The 19225-nt window shown below is 39.8% G+C and overlaps 1 protein-coding gene across 15 annotated transcripts in view; it reads right to left on the reverse strand.

Moving 5' to 3' along the window:
- Positions 1-786: 786 nt before the first annotated feature.
- The window catches only part of plekha7b (pleckstrin homology domain containing, family A member 7b), a 64188-nt gene continuing 45749 nt past the window's right edge, over positions 787-19225 (reverse strand). For 8 of the 15 annotated variants that reach the window (XM_031846088.1, XM_031846090.1, XM_031846086.1 and 5 more), the window contains 17 exons: positions 18316-18384; positions 17369-17452; positions 15203-15274; positions 13951-14031; positions 13660-13809; positions 12772-12873; positions 12387-12498; positions 11950-12161; positions 11233-11424; positions 11031-11145; positions 10819-10910; positions 9837-10052; positions 7504-7731; positions 6246-6379; positions 5863-6011; positions 3005-3214; positions 787-1447 (listed from right to left, as the gene is read on the reverse strand). In XM_031846088.1, the coding sequence (XP_031701948.1) occupies positions 3018-3214; positions 5863-6011; positions 6246-6379; positions 7504-7731; positions 9837-10052; positions 10819-10910; positions 11031-11145; positions 11233-11424; positions 11950-12161; positions 12387-12498; positions 12772-12873; positions 13660-13809; positions 13951-14031; positions 15203-15274; positions 17369-17452; positions 18316-18384 (2205 nt within the window). In that variant the 3' untranslated portion in view covers positions 787-1447; positions 3005-3017. The remainder of the gene's footprint in view (positions 1448-3004; positions 3215-5862; positions 6012-6245; positions 6380-7503; positions 7732-9836; positions 10053-10818; positions 10911-11030; positions 11146-11232; positions 11425-11949; positions 12162-12386; positions 12499-12771; positions 12874-13659; positions 13810-13950; positions 14032-15202; positions 15275-17368; positions 17453-18315; positions 18385-19225) is intronic. The other 7 variants (XM_031846096.1, XM_031846089.1, XM_031846094.1 and 4 more) reach the window with 4 other exon arrangements.

Genomic DNA, 19225 nt, shown 5'->3' on the forward strand with positions numbered 1-19225 from the left:
GGGGCGAATTCATGATAAATGTAACACGATAAATATTTGTGTTGAAAACCGCAGACGCACCGTCGCACTTTCTGTTGAAAAACATTTCCTCTATATTCTTTTCTTTTTGAATCAGAAGGTCAATACATGCATCTCTCAGAGGTTTCTTTTACAATTGCAATGGAGACATAGTTCATGATTTAAAGATATGAATTCTGTACTTCAGAATCCAGAGTTATTAGTATCCAACTTCTTGGTTGAAAATACACCAAATTAAAAATGCCCTTTCGAGATGGAAAAAGCTTTGAACTTAAGAAACATTTCAAGAAGCCTTTTTTTTGTATTGAAGGTTCACCTCCTTTGAGCATGCCATAGTTTGGTTCCCTTTTCAAATAATAGAATGAAGTTTAATAGGTCAAGGCAATCAATGTGGAGGTTCAAAGAGAATCTCGGAGCTACGATGAGTACACATTTTGTACTTTTCCTTTGTACATGATTAGAATAAAGATGCGGTCAATAAACGCATCAGAGGAATATAAAAAGGAACAAAGGCTAGTTTAGGTTGAAAGTTAATCATTTAAGTAGCAGCTGCTTTTCTAAATCTAACTAATTTCTCAAACATGCCAATTACAAGGCAGTGTAAGCTGTCATTAACAGAAGGTCATATATTATAGAATTTCCCTTTAAACATCGTATCATTATATTCTTGTGGCTGATGAGATATTGTCATCGAAGAGATGAGAATTTGCAACTCATTCCAATAACAATTAAATAAAATATTTTTTAAAAATCCATATGCGAAGAAAATTGTATTGTGTTAATATCTTTAATATTCACTTTTTTAAAATAAATTTCCATTGTGCAACCTTCCCCAGTCACACAGAAAATATGTTAAAGGTTATTTCCATCCTGATGTAAGCAAAAATAAAATTCATTTTGGCAAGCTAAAAGGAGACTGGCAGTGCTACAGGTACATACATATGATATTTCAAGTGGTTTGGTGTAAGAATATTATCTTGAGTTTTGATAAAAATACTACCATCATGACACATTTATTACCTCTGGTTCTTAACATTCTGTACCTGACAAAAACAAAAACAAGTTCCCAGTTGCAATCACACTGCGAGTAATAGCCATTCAGTGATACCTTGAAAACGTGATACAGTGTACAATTCAAAGTGCAATAACATGTAGAAAATATTATTATGAGATTAACATTTGTTAGGCGCTTCCATGGTTAGTTAGGACAGCAGGTCCCGTTGCAAAGTCTTGCATTTTCTTGTTGCTTTCAGCAACTGGAAACACTTGAAGGAGTCAACGGTGCGTGAGCCTCAGCAGGTATGTCAAATGTTTAGTACAGTTCTTGTACTGTTGTATAGAAAGACGTAAATGTCCAAAAATCCTCTTTTCTCCCAAAATGCTTGTTGTCATTGTGGAATAGCACCTCAGTGTCCAAAAATTGCTTGAGCTGAGAAGTGATAAAAGAGAAAGACAACATAAGACAACAACAGTACATATCAGGAAATACATGATAAGCACAACAGCAGAATCTTTCCAATTTACTTTACTTTCATTTATCTTTTGGAGTCACAAATAAAGGCATGCCTTTTAAGACATTGTTGCTGTCCATGCACCACAACCAAAACTATATTTTTTTCCTTGTAATATAGTAGAGAGTATAATAGTCAAGCAAACGTTTGATTCTCCACAATAAACTGAAGCCGGCAGAGTGAAGAACAATCATTATCACACAAAATGCAATAAACAGCTGTCACACAGATGAAAAAGCCAAAGAATGAATGAATACAAGAGTAAGTAAAACATACTTTCTACATGATGTACTGATGCATTCATTGCGCACACAAAATAAATCTTCTCATACTCTTCCTCTGCAAATTCTCTGTTAAAACAACAAGTTTTTACAGTGTATCAATGTAAAGCACATCTGTGAAGGTTGCTGCTACTTGTTGCTGAACAGATATGCAGACACACTACAAGTGTTAACAATAGAGTACCTTGATAACCACCGAGTCCTTCTGTTAATATAAGTCCAAATAGTAAATCCTTTATATCATTCTGATGGACACAAAACTGTGGCAGACACACTTTTATAAACCAGCTACACGTCACAGCCCACCTGAACATGGAAGGAAAGAGCTAAAGTAAAAAAGGTTCAGAAAAATCAACAACACACAGTAACGCATGCAGTCACGCAATTTCTCAAGGGATGAAGATTCAAGTCATGCCTGGCTGACAACGAGTCATTTCATGCTTTCACTTCTTCTGACAAGAACGCTGCATCATACTAAAGGGTCAAAGGTCAAATGCAGCTAGATGGACACTTTGTTACTGTATGTGTGTCCATGTGCTGATATTTATGTATGTGTGCCCATGTGCTGCACATTTGCTAAACTCCATCCAGAAATGTATTTCCTAATATATACTGTATATCACAAAAACTTCAGAAACTACATTAGTAACCAAATATGTGTCATTATTGGCTTTTAATAAGGCAGTAAAATGACACAGCCCTCCTTTCTGCATTAACAGTAACAACGATGATATCTGCTGGGTTTATTTCTGACTTACCGCTGCCAGACTACAGATGGGGAGCTAATTGGTGCTGTGAATGCAGCTGTGCCGACTACTGAACTGTCAAGGTGCTAAATCAAAAGGTGTCTCTTTTGTTAATTATACACAATGCTACAAACAGTCATATTCCTTTGAGCCCTTTCTTTCCTCAACCAGTCATAAATATTTTGGCAGTGGTACAAAAAGAAAAAAAAGAAAAACAATTTACACACAATTATCACAGTGGGATGAGCAGACTGCCTGCAGATGTTTGTTTTGATTATAATGGGAGCAGAGGCAGGGCTTCCCTAACCTAGACAAGATGTGTTTCCTACAATCACAACAGAGCAGTGAGCATGCAGTGAGGTGCAAAGCACACAGGAGCTCTGTGTCAGAGGGAATTAGGGAGGCCTCGAAAACATTAGCACCGTAACGCATGCAGTTATGGCCTTACTTTATTTCTCGGATTAGACAAACGTGTAGTGAATTCCATTGCTTAGAGGAGAGGGAGGTGCCAGAGAAACGGGAGGAAGAGGAGAAGCGGGAGGAAGAGGAGAAGCGGTAGGAAGAGGAGAAGCGGGAGGAAGAGGAGAAACGGGAGGAAGAGGAGGAGGTGGAGGAGGGGGTGGGGGAGGAGGTGGAGGGATGTTAGCCTGTGGTGGAACTACAGAGGAGAGGACAGAAGGAAAACAGAGAGAGAGAAAATAACATTGGTTTGTTAGTCAAAGGGCCGGTTCTGGGAAAGTTTTAAGGCACAACGAAAGCTGGAACTGGTTGAGAACCACACAGTGTTGTTGTTTTTTTCTGAAAGGACACAACTTCCTGTCTTCTGCGTACTGATGACACTGAGGGTGGGCGGCATGAATAAAATCGAATACCACGGTATATGGTGTAATGATACTGTTTTCCTGGAAAGTCTGTTTATCAACTTCTCTTTAGTTGAAATAGCTATAACTGTAACGAGGAATATGTGTATTGTTATCCAATAAAAGAATACCTGACAAATCAAGGTACTCCATCACCCTCTTTAAATCCAATAATGCCCTTAAGCCGTCCTGATTAATGATCTGCAGAATTGTCCACCATGGCATGATACATTAAAGGGATAGCTATCACAGCATTAACAGGGGCTAGCCGATTAATTGATTAGTTGATAGACAGAAAATTAATCAGCAACAATTTTGATTGGTTCATAATTGCAGTCAAAGATAAAGCAAAAAACCCCAAACACCAGTGTTAAGTTTTGCTGCTTTTCTCTGTCTTATAAATCCCTGTAAAAATGTTTTGGGACTTATGTTTGAACAAAAAGAGCAATTTAAAGATGTCACCTTGGTCGCCGGGGAATGAATTCCATTAATCAAAGAAATGAATTGATAAATTATCGAAAATAATAGTTACAGTCAGTATAACGACAAATATCTGACAGCTGACAAATTTCTATTGTCTTACAGGATATATTTTCACATAATTAACCAACTCTTAATCATATCCAGTGATGAAAGATACTTTGAAAAAAAATGCATAGTTGCAAAAACACGAAAATGCAGATTTTAAAAAACTGTCACTAAACAGTATAAATGTAATACACCATCAAAACCAGGATGTATGAAGATTAGGGTTGCAACTAACAATTATTTTCATCATAGATTAATCTGCCACAAATTCTCTCAAATCAACTAAAACTTTTGTCTATAAAAGGTCAGAAAATAGTGAACATGTCTATTATATCTTAGATGTCGTCTTAAAATGTCTTGTTTGTCAGACCCGTACTGTACAAAGCCCCCCAAATATTAATTATAATCATATCACAAAGAAAACCATTAAATCCTTTCATTAGTTTGGCACTGTTACTTGAAAAAAACAACTTAATTGATCATTGATTACGAAAGTAGTTCAACAGAGGTGCTCCTCTCTTACTCTGTTATGTAAAACAAATCCACGAGTGTAGATACAGAGGACATGCACGAACACCTCAGATCTCAAACTCATGGGCTTTTGTTTTTACCAGGTTTTAGGAGCGAGCTTATAAAATAGTTATTGACATCAACGCAATTTTAGGTAACATGTGTTTTTCCTTAAGAATCCTAACAGATAAGCATTCGAAGGTCTTTGGTAAGAAAAAAGTCATTAGGATGGTACATTTTGGTCTCATCTCATTTGAGATGTGCAACATTTTTTTCAGCATTTGAACATTTCAACGGCTTAAAACACAAGAAAGCAATGAACAGTTGAAGAGGTTTATTTTGTAGAGTTTTTCCAGCACTAAATTAGAGATTCCTTTCAATATCCCTGACAAGTAATCACAGAAATACCAAAAAATAAATAACAATTTCGAATATGAAACTCAACAATCAAATACACCTTTTTAATATTTACTGTACATAATTGCAGTGCTGCATAGTCCTGCTTTCATGCCGGCATTATTGAAGTCTCTCATGCATAATACCGTGATAAAAACCTCTTCTTTTAATTCAGGGATTTGAAAGTGCACCAGCATACCTTACTTTAACACCAAAGGAAGAGAAAGTCATTGATTCAGTCTCTGCTGACAAGATGCCACCAGTTATACTCCCTGACATTTCTCTATGCTGGAAATAATGTTATAATTGTTGACTTTGCCTCACTGTGCATATTAAGCTTCCACACACGCTGACAGCTTGAGTGTTACTGTGTGTGACAGATATATGTGTGCAGACGTGTGTGTGTGTGTGTGTGTGTGCGCATATGTGTGAGTGAGGCAGACAGGCTGACAATCTGCTGCAGCTCCAGAAAATGAACTTGCCTGTCTGCTGTAGAGTATGAAAGAGATGAAAAGTGAGCATAGCGTCTTTTATGCAGGTTCAGAGCTGCGTTCAAAGCAGCAGCAATGGTATGCAGAGGGAGAGTCGCGTTTGACGGGGTCATTGATCAGCACACAAAATGGCCTCATCAAGCTATTCCTCCCCTGTCTAAAAGATTCTACATGGATTGCAATTAGAGACTATCTGAGCTCCTAAGAAGGAATGATGTTCAGTTATGAGGAAATGAACGGCCTTATTGCTTGACTCTGCACCTTACGCCCTTCTCATCTCCACTCCATCAATCCAGTATTCGTGAAAGGCGGCTTCCCTCTCTTTATCCCTTCTTCAACCAAAAGATGTCAATTTGATGCATGGAGAAGTTTCACTGAAACTGTCAGCGCTGGTGAGCTTATTATTTCTCTAAGTGTTTCTACGGAATAATGATTTTCCCGATCTTTATAAAGCAAAGATGTATAACCTCCAACGATCTTCAGGCTCAAACCAACAGAACAAAAATTGTCGAATGACCAACCTGTGACTAGTTTGCTCTTGAGCGAAGCTTCCGAGGCGAGAGCATAGGACATGGTGATGATCCTCTCCTGCTCCTGCAGAGCTGAGTCGAGTGCCACAAGCCCAACATCTGGCTTGTCCACAGTCACTGTGGGTGCTAGGTTTTGCACACTGTCCCGTGCACAAAGACATAAAAGACAAAGTTAACAAAGCATGATGCATTGGTAATAATGTGGAAATGCAGCGAGATGTCGGTAGGGTGAATTGATTGATTGCCAATAAAGGGCTTGAACTTGAGTATTTTGGTTTAACTGGTTGTTTGGCTCACTACAAGGCCTTCCTGAACCTCCAGAATCAGCTGTTTGTAAGCAACAATTGAATGCAAAATGATTTTATTTTATTTACCTGGACTTGGCCAAGATGCTCTTGATGCGCTCCACCTTACGATGCCGATCCTCCGCCTCCTGCGGACTGAGAGGCTCCTCGGGCTCTGAATCCACATAGCGCTCCGGGATCAATACTTTCTGAGGCTTGGAAAGCTACACAAAACAGATGTGCACTTTTTACCTTTAGTACATACTGCAGCTGCTCTTACAAAGTACATACTGTTGCATGCAGTATGCATTCAATTGGGACACACTACTTCATCAAAACATTGCACCTTGAACCTCGAGGATTGTGGGTCAGAATAGCCAGACCAGCATGCTGGCTTGCACAATGCAAAATGTGAAAGGATGCAGAAGGACATCCTGGTATTTATGGCATACTGCATTTGACATACTATGTTTTGGGACATAGTAAATTATTGGCAAACAGATATAGCTTGTGTGAAGGTCTAAGCTTCTTTATTATCATCATACTTGCTATGAGGTCATCCCAAAAATAATCTATCCACTTTCACAGATGAAGGATATGCAGACGGGTTTACTGTAAAAGAGATAAAAACAACCTTCACTAAGCTAACCCTACAACAAGGAGTGAAACTGTTCTTTGGCAAACTGTCAACTGTCTTGTGAAGACTATTTGATCCAACGATACGGACCAGATAGTAGCTGCACACGGCAGCTAATAGGTCCGGGCTGCAAGCTCTTCATTGCAACAGTATTTTGTTCAACAGATTATTATTTGTAAGTTAGTTTAAATAATGTCAGATGTCTGTCAGTTTTCTTCCACCTCATTTGTCTGCCTCACAGAACAAGCACCAGGCAGTTTGTTTTCACACCACTGAACAGAAGGGGTGGGGGGGGGGGGGGGGGGATGATGATGACACCACGATCTTTGCACCAACAAAACAAGAAATCCCTTAATGTCCAACAGAATATGTGTCTGAAATGTGTTCACTGCGTGGTCAGCCAAAGTCTTTTACCCATCCACTACATGCCTTGGAATATAACCAGCGATCAAGTGCAGGCTGACAGTTGATGTATACCATCTTGCAGGACGACATAATAAATTCAATAGGTTGAATAAAAAGAGCAATCTTAGTGATTTGGGTGTGCAAAATCTTCTTTTTTACTTGTTTGACTGTGGTTACATTGCACCCCAGCCCTTTTTTGTCCTCAGTTGAGCTTTATGTTTTTTCTATTAGTGTACATTCATTATATTTATGTATTGACAATAAACTAATTTGCTATATTCCTCCACAGATACAAATACAACTTACCTCTTTGTTAAGGTCCAGGTCATAGTCTAGTGGCTCCAGGTCGACCTCATGGGCAGGAGGTGTTGTGGCCGTGGAGCGCAGGGTCAGCCATTCGTCAGAGCGGGAGCGCGGCCTCTCTTTGTGCTCGGGAGGTGTTTCCTCCCCCTGAACGCTCCTAACTCCCTGTGCCTCCTCCCCTTGAACCGCCCTCTCCAGCAACTGTAGGTCAAACTCCTGCTCTCTCTTCCACTGGACAACACACAAAGACAAAAAAGAAATTGACTGTGAAACACATTACAGGATGCTGCCATCAGCAAATCACTAAGTCAATTTGAAAATGACTTGTTTCATTTGCCTTTACACATAATTTCATGGAACAAGTTCTGTACAACACACTGGTTATCACTGGTATGTTAATGTGATTTTAAAGGCTGCAGAGAGAGTGAGAGAGAGTGTGTGTGTGTATAAGTGTGAAAAAGGGGGAAAAAGAGGGAGCATGCATTGATTTGAGTATGCTTAATCTCTCAAATCACAACATGCATGTAAATGCTCTACAACAGTGATAAAGAAGACAACACGATGCCATTGACACAAACAGGAAAGATCACTTCACTCATACTGATGACATGTATTCAAAGAAAAACATATAACAAATAAAAAACATGGCAATATGAGTCCATTCGAAAATAATGTTTATTTATTTGCAAACATTCACATTTGAAAAATAAAGCATTCTTATCACTAACAATTAATATAATTACTTCTGTATTAATATCAGAGAAAGACACTGGGCGAACAATGAAATCACTTAACCTATAATTTGATATGAAATGCTCGTCATAAACATTAGTATTGCCTAAATAAAAGGCCTCCTCTCAAAAAGACTGGGAAGTGGTTAGTGGGACAACAGTAGGCCCCGGTCCATAAACACTCAGAACATCTTTATCTGCAATTAAGTAAAAAAAATATATGCCATGAATAGATTTAGATGAGTAGGCTTAAAAAGGCATTGCTCAATATATGTCAATGATTTGGTCAGTAGAAAATAAGAAGGCCCTTTCTTTCTCTTACACTCTCTCTCTCTCTCTCTCTCTCTCACACACACACACACACACACACACACACACACACACACACACACACATATACTATACATATATACTGTATACAAATGGACTGCTTAGAGACAGCAACAGCACTTCATTGAAGAACAGCAGGCATCGATATCTAAATGAAGAGAGAGAGGAATCTAGCAGCAGTTTGTGCTTTCCGAATAACCAGAGTCAGAGTGAAAGCAACCATAGTCAAGAAATTGAAAGATCAGTGAGGAGAGGTGAAACTGGATGGATAAAACAATGTTAGGGTCTATAACAAGTAGTTATGGAAAAATAGCCATGAATGTGAGCGGTTGATGGCATTGAAGGCCCATGTCTGTGGTAATTAGTGCGTTATGTGTTTGATAGGCAAGATATATTATTTGTGAAGCTTTTGAGGAATAATAGTTTTTCCTATTCATTGTTAAATTAAGTTATTTACACTTCATAATAAACACGGTTACACATTTCTTGAGCTACAGTCAGTTGTTAAAGGGACAGTTCCCCCCAAAAATCTAAAATACATATTCTTCCTCTAACTTGTAGTGCTATTTATCAATCTAGTTTTGGTGTGAGTTGCCTAGTTTTGGAGATATCGCCCGTAGAGATGTCTGCCTTCTGCTACACTATTAGATTATCTGTGCACCCGATAGCTCCAAAGCTAGGCAACTCAAACCAAAATGATCTATATCGATAAATAGCACAACAGGTGCAAAGAGAAAAAAACGGTATTGATTTTGGGGTGAACTGTCCCTTTAAGTGTAAAGCAGAAACTGTTATCCACTGATCTGTATAGGCCTTTTTCATAGAAGACATTTTGACATGTAGGAAAAGCACAGATGTAAATAATTAAAATAATGTTTGCCGCAATCCATTCAGCAGCATCAGGGTCTCAGCATCCTGCATGTTGGCTCACTGCCCCACTCTTATGGCTTACTGGGACACTTGAACCAAACAGAGCCATTGTTAATGTTATTAGTAACTGTGCTTTTCCTACTATGAAAAGTCAAAATGTCTGCTGTGAAAAAGGCGTATTAAAGTTTGAGAACAACATGCATGAATTGAGCACAGTTAGAGCCACACAGTGAATTGCTACACAACTCTATTTGAATGTATTGCTATCAACTTTGTGATGTCAGGAACTAAGAACAAACAGACTACATTAAGTAAAGGCACTCATTACTACTGTAGATCGCCACTCTCGGTTTGGTTGTCGTCATGCATGAGAGAGTGACATGTGATACTGCTCTAGTAACATACTGATCCCAAGTCTGCTGAAAGTGGGCGCGAGGAAGAGGTGCGCGGCGATGAAGAGGCGTGGCGGTCTCCATGGCTCAGTGTGCGTTTGCGCTGGCGGACGAGGGCCTTCTGGTGCCTCTTCATCCTCTCCAGCTGCTCATCAGCACTCATCTTCCCCCTCTGCTGCTGCACCGGGTCCCCAGAGTACAGACGCTCCAAGGCACTTTTTGGTCTCTCCTGAGAGGAGCAAAGAGAGTTGATAACATGAGCAAAAGGTGCAGCAGAAGGCAAAGAAGTGAAAGAAAATAAAAACAAACCTAACATGAAGGTAAAAGCTCATGTTGATAAGGAATGAGAAAGGAACACGGTAGACTATTCAGTTTTCATACAGAGAATCAGATACGCAGTGTACACAATGAAAAATGTCCAGACCCAGTGCTTATTTTCTCATCTCCAGAATATTGCTTATTCATGGGGAATTTTACCATTTGATTTTTAAATACTGGAAAATATGACTATCGAGATCAGAATCTGAAGATAATGTAAAAATGATCACAATATTTTTTGAATGATTTATTTTTTTATTCGATCTTTTACAAATTCTACATACAATCTTTTAAATGCTGCTAAATTGAATCATCTTGGGTTTAAAAAACACAATTAACTCAAATGCTACAATCCAGCAAACAAGAGTATCTCCGTTTGCTACAATGCACCACTATTTACAAATATATTATTACTTTTCTTTCAAAAAATAGTTTTTTTTCTGTATTGGGAGATACTCTGTGGCAGCACACATGGACAGAACCTACAAGTTCTGCTTCAGCAACAAGACGTCAACCATGACACCCAAGATCGTCATGCTCACGATTGACATAGGAGAGACCCCTAAAGGCCAGGACATGAAGGCAGAAGCCCACCAAAACAAGCTGGAGGAGATGATCAACCAATATATTATTATTCATTTATTATTAAATTCGACGAAGTTAATTCTGAGTCTCACCTTCATGCCGACAGCTGAGGCTGCTCTTCGGAGGGTCACATACGAGGAGATGCTCGAGGACTGATTCAGCCTAAGCGAGGAGCCAGCCACTCCTGAGGGAAAGCCAACAAACGTGAAAACACTGTTCTCGACTTGGCAATAAAGCCAAAAGCTAGGGTAAATTTATTAACCCAATAAATACGCTACAGCTAAATAAATCTGTTCTACTGTACCTCTGCTAGGTAATGTCTGGTAACCCTCATGTCCAGATGCTACTACACTGATGTGGCTGGAGCCATCCCCAGCTCCCATAAGCTCTGGGTCACTCAGGAAAGGCCTAAGCTCCACCTGAGATTCAAAGACAGAGATTCGAAACAGATGAGAAACTGAAACGTAAACATTTAAGCAGCACAAACACACTCATATTGTATGTACCTTACTATCTCCATTGGTGTACTGGCCAATCTCTCTGTCCCTTTTGCGTTCATCTGACTGTCGTTTGAGGCCACGTACAGAAGTGTGTCTGATGACCGTTGTCTCCCGGGGCAGCGGGGGCACATCTGGGGGATCCTCATCAGGACTGTAGAGCTGAGGTAGAGGAGGTCTGGGAGGCACATCCTCCTCACCCTGCACACAAAACAACTGTTAACTATTGATAAATACTTAACATGACACACAAGCACCTAGACTGGCCAATCATGGCATCAGCATCGGCCCGCTCTGACCAGGGTCCGACAGCTATCCGGCTCTGCTCCATAGACTCTTATGCAATGGTTTCAGATCTTCTTTATTTTCAGAATGTTTTGGGGGATTTTGAGCTAGTCATGGTTAGACGTTGTGTAGTAGTGATACTCGTTACCCGGAGAGGTTGGAAGGCGATATACGCTTCTGTCTGCTTCTTTTGAAAACACCTTTTTTGTTTTTTTTCAAAAAATGTGATAATATTTGGTGACAGTGTGGGCTCAATGGTAGCTCTGACAGCTTGACGGAGTAGCAGCGGGGGACAGGTTTTAGCAAAGGATCAGTTAGAGATGGAATATAAAAAGTGTGACAAGTTTAGTCTGCATGGTACAAAGACTAAATGCAGCTTTGCTTTTCATACAAAGATGTTTATGTAAGAACCAGCTACCTTCTGTCGCAGGAGTCACTCACCCATTTAAGCCCACTGGTGATGGTTGTATCCACCCAGTGATGTAGGGGCTGTTGGCTGGGGCTGGAGGAAAGGGTGGGGGTGTGGCTACTGGGGCTGAGGTGGGGGCTGTGCTGCTGCTGCTGCTGCTGGGACAATCTCATCTCCATAGCAGACGGGCTCCCAGACACAGAAGGCACTGATGACGCCGACACTGAAGGCACAAATTTCCTCTCTGGGGAATTTGACGAACATGAACATGTAACATGAATACACACACGCTGTAAAGACAGTGCTTTCTTTTTCCCCTGGGAAATGGTCAAGGCATTAGTATTGAGTATACAGTATGATTAAGAGCTTTAATGGTGAGATACAGTAGCATGACCACGTGGCTTGTACTGCATTGCACAGACAGCATATATCTTTTGCTTTGTAGACATGAAAGCTCCAGGTGTCTCACCTGGGTTGGTAACAGAGGAGATAGTGACTTTGTAGTTGGCTTTACTGGTGCTGAGGCCTGCAATAACATCCTCAATCCTCCACAACTCTTTTCTGATCTGGACTTTATCTTTCTGCTCACAGAGGAACACAGAATCACACAAGTCTAAATAGACACACATTCTTTAACACACTGAAACATTTCTTGTGAACACAGGCAATGTATTACTGATGAGAAGTCATGTAATTCGCCAATTTCTAAATTTGAAGCTGATATCAACCATACATAATTCTTGGCTGTGTCTGTGCATATGAAATCAGTAGTCAGTAACTCATTCCTGCACACACCCGTCTGTGACAGTGAATGACTGCTTGTGTGTGTTCACAGAGAGCACTGAGCACCAGACCTGAGAGAGATCGCTGCGGTTCATCTGTCCCTGCAGGGCCGACTTCAGCCAGTCCACATCTCTCTCCAGTCGGCTGTACTCATTCCACGCGTTCTCCATCTCCTGCAAAACAAAAACAGAACACGCCCCATGTTCTAATGAGAACAGACACAGCTTTAAGATACTGTATCACATCTCGTGAGCCAATGCTTCTACAATGGTTTAAGGGTCCAACCTGTTTACAGAACTGTATAGTGACACTTTACACTTATATGGTGAGATGCATATGGGAGTTATTTTTATTTAAATCATGATTTCTCACTTGAATGTTTTTTTTTAAACATCTGAACCACTTTGATCTGTTCCGTTGTTTCCAATGTTCAGTCATTCTTATATTATACTTACAGCATCCAATGAGAGCATCAAAAATGTTTGAACACAACCAATGTGGTCGAAAATGTCTTTGACACTGAGAGCCCAAAAGAGTCTTGTTAACTCTTGCGTAACCTTGCGGTTTATTTGTAAATGTTCTTTTGAAACTCGTCTTTTTTCTAATTTTATCACTGATTTTTTTGACTGAAGCATTTTTCAGAGCGACGGAGAAATGTACTCTTGAGTTTCTTTGTAGCCTCAGGTTTGTCCCCGAGCACTCATTTTGATAGTCAGAGTCAACCTGAAACACTGTGCCAGTTGCAGAAACCTTCAAAAGGGAACAACTAAAAATAGAGGTGAGCGTCTTGTTTCCGGCCAATAAAAACATACAAGTGGTAGCATGTTCTTGTATGTAGTAGTGGACCCAGTCTAGAGTATCTCACATCACAAACCTAAATTAAATTGTATATTTTATCTATTTTAACTGCATATTCCATTATAAGCACAATGAACTTGTGAGTGCAGCTTGTCTCTTACTGTGGAGACTTGAGATATCTCAGCCCTGATGTACACCACATCCTCTTGTAGTAATTTCTGCTGATAGGCAATCTTCTCAGCATGGGCCGGCTGATCTCTGTACTGCTCCATCTGCTGGTGGGAAAAATCCAGCACCGACTCCAGCTTGTCCTAGATAAGGACACGAGAGACGCCGTCATAACACAAGAAGCATTTATAGACCACACCAATACAGGCTGACACACACATTTAACTACTGCACATACAAAAGATAAAGAACCCCAACTCTATATTATGCATAAAAACAAAAACCTTGTCCTCCTTCAAAGAGCGTATCCCGGCCTCTAGCTCCTGTAGAATCTTGTCTTGTTCACACAATCGACTTAATTTCACCTGAAGGAAAAACATACTGAAAAAATAAGAATGCAGGAAAACAAAAGGATAAAATCACATTTACCTCTCTTTCGTATTAGTCTCTGTTTACCTCTAATAGCAGCACGTATAGAGCACAGCTATAACGGGACATGAAAACAGGAGAGGGATGAAACAGCGACTGGGCTGATGAGATACAGTATCCGTTTACAACAGAGGTCAGCCGCTCCATTCTAGTCTTCTTCAACTATATTCTAACAGCACAGACAGATAAGACAAATTGATCGACTGCTGCCGTCTTTGCTGTCTGTAAATATGTCAATAAGGCTCATCTATGTGAAAAGCCCCGAGGAATTCCTCTCATCAGCGCAGTGAGGAATATCAAAAGGCTCTATACTGTCTAGTTTGGGGGTGAGATCTGGTATTACCCATTATAAGTAATCATAATCAAAAATCCATAATTCAAATTCACTTTTGGAGAAAACCGTGTTTATTGAGAGTGACAGATTTGTTTTCACAGAAATGGGTTATGTGTTTATGAAAACAACATAAGACTGCCTAGTTCACAGTCTTTCTCACATAGTGAATTTTTTTTCTCAGATCTATTTATCATTCTGTTCAATTAATAATTAAGCTGTTTTTATTTTGCCGCTTATATTGTTGTTTTTAATTGCATGAAATATTCATTGTTCAGACAATTTACTGGCAATTTCTTATAAATTGTTAAAGTGGAACAATGCTAATGATGAAAAGCCAGGACATCCATCTTATTTACCTCTATTCAGCAGAAAACAAAGAATGAGAAAAGCAGGGTCAGGCAAATCAAACTGAAAAATTTAACAGCTCAACATCTAAAACTCCCATTACATGTATTTTTCCCTTTAAATTGCGAGGAGGAAAATAAAAGCTGTGGTCGATACTCTCAGGCCCTCACTGTGCAGTGTGGATGGGTGTCCCCAGTGTTGCAATGTACATACGTTCCCTCCGCAGCCTCTGTTTACCACAACTTAAGAACACACACATACACAAACCACACTAAAACACACAGTGAAGTCAGACTAAAGTCAGCTGCTTCTCTGTAGTGGATTGTAAGAAGTCAGAAATGGAGATCTTAAGGAAAAGGAAGAGACGGATAAACAGGGTGCTTATCATACGGTTTCTTTAAATCCTGAGAACGTAATGATTCACTTACATCAGCATCACTTTCTGCTATTTTCACAGGCCTTGATGGTCTTTCTGTTTTCAAGCTCTCGCGTCCAGTAACCTGAAATGTCACATTGCCACAAATACAATGAAATGTTCAATATCGGTTATCGAATAGCACATTTGAATGCCTTTACTTTAATACTTCCAGTGAACAGATAACAACAGAAAAATCACGCTGGATGTATCTAAAGTGGATAAAACGATGAAAAAAAAAAAAAGCATGAGCTGGTACAACAAAACTTAGTGCAGCAGTGCAAAAACATTTATGCAGAGAGAGTTTCTGCATCTTAGTGTTCGGAGAAACCCAAGAAACCCCAAAGCTGCTCTTTTTTGTTGAGTTTAACCAGGTCCTTTATATATGATCATTCTTTGATTCAGAAAAACATTGGTTTACATTGGAAAGATTTATGGTTGAAGTAAAATTGTATTTCATTATTTCTACTTCAAAAAGCTATGTGTCACCTGGGTAAGTGTCAAACTGTGGGGCCCCTAGTTTCATAACACTGTGGTAAGGCAGTATGTAGATGCTAGCGCAGAGATCAGTCACAGTGTGGGCAAAGCAGCCTGTAAGACACTGAAAAGGTGTGAATAATAAAAAACAATCAGCTGCGTGCGTGTTCCTGCACCAGCCATGGCATTATGGATATCATGGACCTCATCACAGTTTAACATAACTTTGTCTAAAATCTGTAAATTTCAGTTCACCAGTGAGATCCATCTCCTTCCAGGCAAACAAATCATAACTGCCTGCAGCTTGGAGAGAATCCCCGTCATCTTAACAAGAGTCTACAGCTGTGCAGGTGGTGGACCAACCAAAAGACTGACAATGGTATGCTTAGAGCCATGCCACTAGTGTGACTGAAATAAGGAAATGTGTCTCTTATGATGCTAAATTAGTATTACCGGTACGTTTCTTCTTAGTTATCCAATTCCATTGCCATAAGCATAAAAAGTACTGAATAGTACTGAACCATAAAGAGAATAGAGCACTTGTTGACTTACTTTATCATTTCAAGACCTGTACATTCCTGTTGTCTCCCTATATGGCCATATCTGGACGGGTTTAGAGACTTTACAGTGATTTTGAAATACTTTAAACTTTAAATTCTTATTTTAGGTAATGTATAACATAACTATTATAAAATAATCTTACAGGACCACTTTCTGTTGTCAGTTCTATTATAGTTAAAAGTGACTTTATAATATTTCTTATTTGACATCAGTTGAATAATATAAGGACTGTCAGTCTGTGAGTCCTATCCAGAGATTCTCCAGATAACGGGGCAGAGATTTGTCTTCCAGTTATCTGTCTCAATTAGTAATGCATGAAGCTGAAATGTGTGGGTGGAATATTCATAACACACCCACATCAGGATCACCACACCCAGCACAGCGGTATGGACCAGTGCGAATGGGAGTCTCAGTTTAAGGGGCATTGCACCTATTTTACACGTCAGAGAAGTCACACGGAGTACTTCATTGCCCGTGAGAACAGTTTTATAATGTCTTCTGTGGTTTTTAAGGCAGATGGGAAAAGTGATGACCAGGATATCTTAGCTTGGGCTTAGAGACTGCAAGAGAAACCTGCGTTACATTCTCATTCTCACACATTAAGTTTAAAGGATAGGTCAAACTAGGTCAACTTTCAAAACTGTTCAATTTTGACCACTTTTCTGAAATCTGTCTTCTGCAAGTTCGCCAAGTTGTGTGTTAATGCAATACTACGTTTCTGTAGTACTCTCTCAAGTCCATGGTGAACACACACACCGCTGCATGTTGTTGTCTGTTTCTGCCAGTTACCACAATGAAACTAGAGGCCCTAAAATATAAGTTGTCACATTGTCAGTGTATTTGTTACGGAGCACCATTGGGTCATCTCTTATACTCCAACAAGCAAAACAATAGCAAACTGAAGATGTCAAACAGACATCCAACACATTCACAAATGCTTAAGTGCATGCAAGGAAGCCATTTGACATAACAACTTCCTTCGCATTCCTCTCAAATCTCAAAGCAGTGTTGGAGTATCACACAGTGAATGATTGGATAGGAATCCATGTCCATAATCCTGCATAACTTCAAGGGATGAATCGCATTCCTTCTGAAAAGCAGTGGAATGGTCCGTTTCACTTTGTATGCACACCGTCCTTACATTCCAACAGTACCCAAAACTCTGTGGAGTGGAGTTTTCAAACACATTGTGTACTGATACGATCATCGGGTCAATACTTTGGATCTGTTTTGAAACAGGAAATGGAGAGGAGTCACAGGACGTACTGTACATCATTAGATGACCTCCCTCCTTTCCAAAACACAACCCAGATTTGTCATTAATGCACTGTGGTGTTTAAACATACAAATTAATAGTATCGAAGCTTTGCACAGGTGTAAATGGAATGTATGCCAATAGCTATCTAAATGAGAGAGATTGCTTAAATACAACAGTAATAGTAGGCCTTTGCAATTAGACAATTTGTAACCCTGACACAGGAATTGGATTTCACATGATTCGAACATTTTAGAAATTCAGCCATGTGCTTAAAAACCTCAATCCCCATTATGATAAGCTTAACATCGACATGTTTTTGGATGAGATAACTACATCACCCCGCTGCACCTGAAAGTATTGTACTATCATTCGTTGTGACAAACTGAACTTACGGACAATTTAAAGTTACTACAAGGAACTTTCATTTTGTGATCATTTTGGCACTCCCTGTGGACGAAAGTGGTAGTGTTTCTGAGCTTCCAGAATTTTCTTTTAGTGCAGCAGGGTCTGACCGTCTGCTCCGCTCAGTGCTGGTTCTCCCGTGCCTCTCTTCCCTCCACAGGCCCAGCAATACGGCCTGGGCCCCCAGCAGTGTGGTGTCAGTGTTTGTTACCAAAATATCTTTTCATCCTTGAATGGATAATTTACATAATAAGAAGACAACGAATATACATGTTATCATAAGGAGACAGGAGAAAGCTCAGCTTAGAACAGAGGAAAGACAGAAAAAAGGGGGAACAGGGAGGCAGATGTTAGAGGCAGCAGCAGGAGAACAAGATTGCAAAGAAGGGAGATGGAGAAGAGGATGAAAAGGATAAAGTGGCATTTACTTTGTTGGGGCCCACCTTCAGATCTAGATACTCCAGGTCCTTCTTCAGTTGTATGTAAGTATCATCAGCCTTTAAATGAGCAGTGGAGAGATAAATCATTTGAAATGAAACTACAGAGGAGAATGGGTGACCAGATGACTCCTAAGGCCTTCATTTGCTGTTCAGGCTTTGCTAACAGAACATTAATTTACTCGGCATGAATTATAATTTACTTTCCTACCTCTATATTTTCATGTATAGTTAGCAAAGCCAAACTGTAATTAAGTAATGGTGTAATTTGTGGACCGGTTTAATGCCTCATGTTTGACCTCATACACAACTGAGCAACACAGGTCTTGAGCATGACATGTAGTAAAACCGAGTGTTTACATTTCTTCGTACACATGGAGGATGGTCAGAGAATGGTTGGATGTTAGAAACTGGGTGGAGTTGTCATTACTGAGCGCCGTTGCAGCTTCCCTGTGGTCTGCTAGTCTCACCGCAATGCACTGTTTGTCAACAGGCTCATAAGGGAGACTGGGGACTGATGGCTGCTTCAGAATGACAACACCAAGGGCAAAAGATTTATCAGAGCACAGAAGAAACGTAGCTACAAATGTTGTGGCTGCGCAAACTTATACATCTGTCATACAAAGGAAAGTATGAAATGCAGGCACAGTTGACAAGCAACATGCTTCAAATAAGGCTTATTTATTTTTACAAATAGTATAACACAAGCCTCTAAAAGCTTTTAAAAGTTTTGAACAAGGTGGAAGAGTGACAACAACTATAAAGACGCTAATGTAGAGTTAAGAGGCAATCTGGACAGTCCGAGGTGCAACACAGCCCATGCCGAAGTGGTTGAATGAACAAGACAACCAAGCAACACCAACAGACCGCACAGTCTTAAGAATGACATGGAGATAATGTA

This window comes from Anarrhichthys ocellatus, unplaced genomic scaffold (genome assembly GCF_004355925.1).
Source record: "Anarrhichthys ocellatus isolate YVR2014 unplaced genomic scaffold, GSC_Weel_1.0 scaffold6, whole genome shotgun sequence".
Taxonomy (NCBI): Eukaryota; Metazoa; Chordata; class Actinopteri; order Perciformes; family Anarhichadidae; genus Anarrhichthys; species Anarrhichthys ocellatus.